This window comes from Laccaria bicolor, genomic scaffold (genome assembly GCF_000143565.1).
Source record: "Laccaria bicolor S238N-H82 LACBIscaffold_2 genomic scaffold, whole genome shotgun sequence".
Lineage (NCBI taxonomy): Eukaryota > Fungi > Basidiomycota > Agaricomycetes > Agaricales > Hydnangiaceae > Laccaria > Laccaria bicolor.
Window position 1 is genome coordinate 1,839,917 of NW_001889873.1, and position 2,465 is coordinate 1,842,381.

The 2,465-nt window shown below is 45.1% G+C and overlaps 1 protein-coding gene across 1 annotated transcript; it reads left to right on the forward strand.

Moving 5' to 3' along the window:
- Window positions 1–152: 152 nt before the first annotated feature.
- Window positions 153–1,984, forward strand: LACBIDRAFT_321942 (uncharacterized protein; the record flags this gene model as incomplete). Its single annotated transcript, XM_001874658.1, has 3 exons — window positions 153–1,199; window positions 1,281–1,785; window positions 1,938–1,984. 3 exons carry the CDS (start codon window positions 153–155, stop codon window positions 1,982–1,984), a joined length of 1,599 nt encoding a protein of 532 aa, XP_001874693.1.
- Window positions 1,985–2,465: the final 481 nt, after the last annotated feature.

Consider the following 2,465-nt stretch of genomic DNA (forward strand, 5'->3'; position numbering starts at 1 on the left):
ACGACGTAGTGTCGGCTTCATCGACTGCCGTCGAGGACCTCAGTTCTGGGCAATACATTCTACGTGAAGCTTACCAAGTTCTACGACAGAGACCACGCCTACCTCCCAAAGGAGGATATCCTTTCTCGAAGAATGATCACATTACAACGAAAATGGGGAAAATGCCCCCTTCTCCGTGCAAATGCTGTGGCAGCGCGAATCACTGGGATAAGGAATGTCCAGACTGGAATACTTACCTGGAGAGAGCGAAGCGTTCAGCCAATTCGGTAGAGATCTGGCCCGAGGACGAAGCTGATAAAGCTTACGCGTCAGCATATTCAGTCCTTCTGAACGAAAGGTTAACCGACCAGTCAACTAATCAACCAGTACCCCTCGAGTCTCCCATTCAGCAGGGTTTTGAACAGGCATCGTCCACTTCGCAGACCCCTGCGGAGGAGGCAAGTAAGACCAGCGTTGCGGAAGTGTACAAAGCTTCCAGACGGGCTTCTGTGGAAGAAGTGGAAGACGAGGATTACATAGCTCACCTAATTAAACCCAAGTCTCCAAAACATCTATTGGAAAAGATAGACGAGTTAGGATTCGAGGATAACGAAGATTCAGAGAAGGTAGAGCCGAACTTCAGATCCCCTCCACTTCATTCAGACGAGTTCGATTCGCTGGCGTCAGACCTGCAGACGGAGGAGGCTCCAACTAAGGAAGCTTACTCTTCGAACACGACAACAGGACCGCCCACAACCGACCATAAAGTTAAATTGAAAAAGAGGCGCTTTACGCCCGCAGGGTCTTCAGCCGTAGGAGTCTCTGTAGTCGCGGTCCAAGGCTGGGTTGGATCTCAGAGGAATGACCAAATCGACTTGAGATTAGACTCTTGTGCCGACGTCACGTTAATCTCACAAGAATACTTAGAGTCCCTTAAAGACCGCCCTGCATGTCAGAAGGGATTGAAAATGGACTTGTGGCAACTTACCGACAAAGACTCTAAAATCCAGGGCTACGTTCGGATCCCCATCTTTATGGAATCCTCGGAGGGAGTGATCATCGAGACAGAAGCTGAGGCTTATGTCGTCCCCGACATGACCATCCCCATCTTGTTAGGAGAGGATTACCATCTGAACTATGAACTCACCGTTGCTCACAGAATCGATTTCAAGTCAGTAGTTAATTTCTCCGGCGCGCCCTATTCCGTTCCCGCCAGGGGAGTAAGTCGAACCGGCGACTTCAGTTGAATGCAACAAAGCGCCAGCACCGTCGCTAGTTTCATTAAATCGAAGTTGCACAAGAGGAATAAGGCGAAGAAAGCCAGGGACAAGAAAAGATTTGGAATCGAAAAGAGAACCGTACGCGCCTCGGAAGATTGTCGCCTTCGTCCGGATGAGTGTCGGAGGATACGTGTCGATGGCCACTTCGAAGAAGACAGAACTTGGCTAGTTGAGAAAAATTTGTTAGCCTCCAACAATGATTCAGCTTTCATCGTTCCTAACGTACTGATCTCGGCATCTGATCCATGGATCCCCATCTCCAACCCTTCTCCACATCCGAGAATGATCAGGAAAGGAGACATAGTGGGTTACTTAGTTGACCCACAAGAATTTTTCGACACGCCAAGTTCTAAAGACGAATTCGAAAAGCTCGCCCGCTCCGCACAAGCTATTGCGGCCATCATATCGATTTCTTCGGAAACAACCCAAGGAGAAACTTCGCAGAAGTCAGAACCCTCGGAACACAACGAGGTCCCCGAGGATCCCACGATAAAAGTGACTCCCGCCGAAGAACCCGAGGCCTTCGGTCCGAAAACCGCAGAGTTGCCAGACTTGACGACATCACTAGTGCCTACCACTTTTATGATAAAACCTGGGCATTTGCCTGCACAGTCTTTTCAATCCCCCCAAGTGAAATATGAAATGAAATGCCTAGGCTATTTCATTCTTGCTTTGCAGCTATTTCATTCCTACCCACCACATTTTTCATTTCTCCTTGGCAATGAAATGCATTTCATTCTTTTGCCTGTGCTTTTTCATAACTTTTTCATTCTTTGCCAACTTTATTTCTTTTCTTTTCATTCTTTGCCAGTATCATTTCATTCTTTTGCCTGCGCTTTTTCATAATTTTTTTCATTCTTTGTCAGTCTTATTTCATTCATTTGCCTGTGCTTTTTCATAACTTATGTATTTGTTTGGTTATGATGGGATCAAAATATAAGACATGTGATCTTTTAGTTGCCTCAATTTACATGTTTATTGCTCAATTAAGTTAGATTATGGCCTCAAATACAAACAAATGTAAAGATCACAAGCCAGGGGTTGATTAGGTCAAACTATAGCTAATAATTTGAGAATACATATGTTTATTATTTACAAACAAATAATGTGTCTAGTTATGAAAAGGCTTAGAGAAGCAATGAAATGAGTTTCATTTTTTTTAAGTGCAACCCTAACCTTAAACATGGCAAACAATGAAATAATAAG